The 2,500-nt window shown below is 47.1% G+C and overlaps 1 protein-coding gene across 1 annotated transcript in view; it reads right to left on the minus strand.

Annotated features, from left to right (window-relative positions):
• Window positions 1–389: 389 nt before the first annotated feature.
• NKX1-1 (NK1 homeobox 1) overlaps window positions 390–2,500 on the minus strand; it is an 11,467-nt gene continuing 9,356 nt past the window's right edge. Inside the window, exon 2 of the mRNA XM_083155952.1 lies at window positions 390–1,829. Within this exon, the coding sequence (XP_083012078.1) occupies window positions 1,066–1,829 (764 nt within the window). The 3' untranslated portion in view covers window positions 390–1,065. The remainder of the gene's footprint in view (window positions 1,830–2,500) is intronic.

Here is a 2,500-nt window from a genome sequence, read left to right on the forward strand (position 1 = left end):
AAAGGAAAATCCATTGTTGATTGCAACAATGCAGATCACGTACACTGATCAAACTCCTAATTGACCCTGAGAGGAAAATAGACACACAATAAAAATGTGGATTATTTTTTTTTTCCTTCATTGTTTTTTTTTTTTTAGTTATTATTTTTTTCATTTTATTTATGAAAAATTCCCACCAAAGATTATTTACACACCATTTACATGACACGTCTGTGGTTCTCAGGTACTAGGAACCTTTTAGTCCAGAAATAATACCTAGAATTCATACTACAATGTATAAGTCAGCCAATGTCTTTTCCTGCACTGACAGGTGGAGCCCCCAACACTACAAAGCAATCAGCAATGCTGTATAAAGTCCGGGGCAGAAGCTTGATACTGATGTATAAAAATAATAATAATAATAATAATAATAATAATAATAATGATAATAAAAAATCGGGATTCTAGGCAGAAAATGACTTCTAGATATTATTATATAAAATAAATAAATATAATAACTGAAAATGTCATGTATTATTGCAGGGGCTTCGATATGTATAATAAATGTTTCCTTTGCTTACTTTGTAAATTAAGATTGTTCCCCATATGCTATATATCACCCATTATAAAGTGCTCCCCTTAATTGAGTAAGTAATCTGTGTATAAGTGGCACTGTACCCACCTAATCTCCTATCACAGGGGTTTATCAAGAAAATTGGTTTATTATAAGAATTGCCCTCTAACCATCTGCAATGATATGGGCTCCGTACCCCATGGGTATCTGCGGTCTGTCCTTGACCGGTACCTTCTGTATCACTTAGAGCTGCAGTGACTTGTAATATGCATATAGTGTAGTGTACAGTAGGGAGTAGGGAACAATGTATTCCAGCTGCTGTGTATGTCTGGGTGGACACTTCTACATCACTTTTTTAAAAGCATGGCCCAATGCCCATTCATGGGCACTAATAGCTGGTATAGATCACTGAAGCATCTTCTGGACCATCAGCTCGGGTTAATGTAACCCACAGGGTAAGGATGCCCTGTCTGGGGGCATCTCATGGGGATCAGCAGTCAGTAAGTGGCCCCTTATAGGTGAGAGTGGGCGTAGAAGGCCGGGGTCCCATAGGACTGAGAGCCCAGGACAAAGGGAGAGAGGACCGCTGGGCCGGGCAGGAAGGACAGCTGGCCCGCGCACATCAGCCCCGCGGGGGCATGGCCAGGGTAGCCCGGGTGCCCATGCATACCCAGAGGGTTTCCCATGGTGGGAGAATGGCTCATGGGACTGAGTCCACCGTTCATGCTGGGCCCCGCGGAGCCTCCACCGTGGTTGGAACCCCCGGTGGGGGCGCTGGTGTCGGCCCCCGGGTTCTGCTTCTTCCACTTGGTGCGCCGGTTCTGGAACCAGATCTTGACCTGGGTCTCGGTCAGGCTGAGGGACAAGGCCAGGTTCAGGCGCTCACACACAGACAAGTACCGTGTAGACTTGAACTTGTTCTCTAGCGCCACCAGCTGTTCGTATGTAAAGGCGGTGCGTGCCCTGCGGGGCTTCCCTGACTTAGAGTCTGAGCCCGTGCGCTTCCTCTTGGGCTTTCCCTGCTGCTGCTGGCCCTGTTGCTGGCCCTTGCCAGAGCCCACCTGTGGGCTGGATGCGTTACCCTGAGCTGCCAAGCCCTCGTCCGTCCCTGTGGCCCTATCCAGAGTCCCAGATCCACTGCTTTCCTCACTGCAGAGCTCCTCATCTTCTTCATCCTCCTCTTCCTCCTCCTCCAGGTCGCTGCCTGGACTGGGGCTGAAGTCTTCCTGGCCCTGGCCTTCCTCTCCGGCCCGTGGGTATAGTTGATCTGCCTCCTCTGCAATAGAAGAGAACTCTGGTTAGATAACTGCACCCGCTGCTGGCCATAATGGCCCATTAGTGTCAGCAAGGCTCATCAAGCGTTGTAACCCTAAAATACTCAGTGTTGTATCCACCATCCTTTCTGCATGCATCAGTTACCGACTAAATAAGATCTATGCCCATCAGGCTGCAATATCCACATCATCATGCATATATTAGCAGGAGGATGTGCAATCACTATGATTACATGGGCCCCTGTCTGTTACATGGGCCCCAACAGTATCAGCAGGAGGACGAGTCAGTCACTAGTGTTACAGTGTGTTACATGGGTCCCATCAGTGTCAGCAGGAGGATGTGTCAGTCACTAGTGTTACAGTGTGTTACATGAAAAGTGTGTCAGTCACTAGTGTTACAGTGTGTTACATGAAGAGTGTGTCAGTCACTAGTGTTACAGTGTGTTACATGGGCCCCAACAGTATCAGCAGGAGGATGTGTCAGTCACTAGTGTTACAGTGTGTTACATGAAGAGTGTGTGTCAGTCACTAGTGTTACAGTGTGTTACATGGGTCCCATCAGTGTCAGCCGGAGGATGTGTCAGTCACTAGTTTTACAGTGTGTTACATGAAGAGTGTGTCAGTCACTAGTGTTACAGTGTGTTACATGAAGAGTGTGTCAGTCACTAGTGTT

Source organism: Crinia signifera, chromosome 1, assembly GCF_055691185.1.
Source record: "Crinia signifera chromosome 1, ASM5569118v1, whole genome shotgun sequence".
Lineage (NCBI taxonomy): Eukaryota > Metazoa > Chordata > Amphibia > Anura > Myobatrachidae > Crinia > Crinia signifera.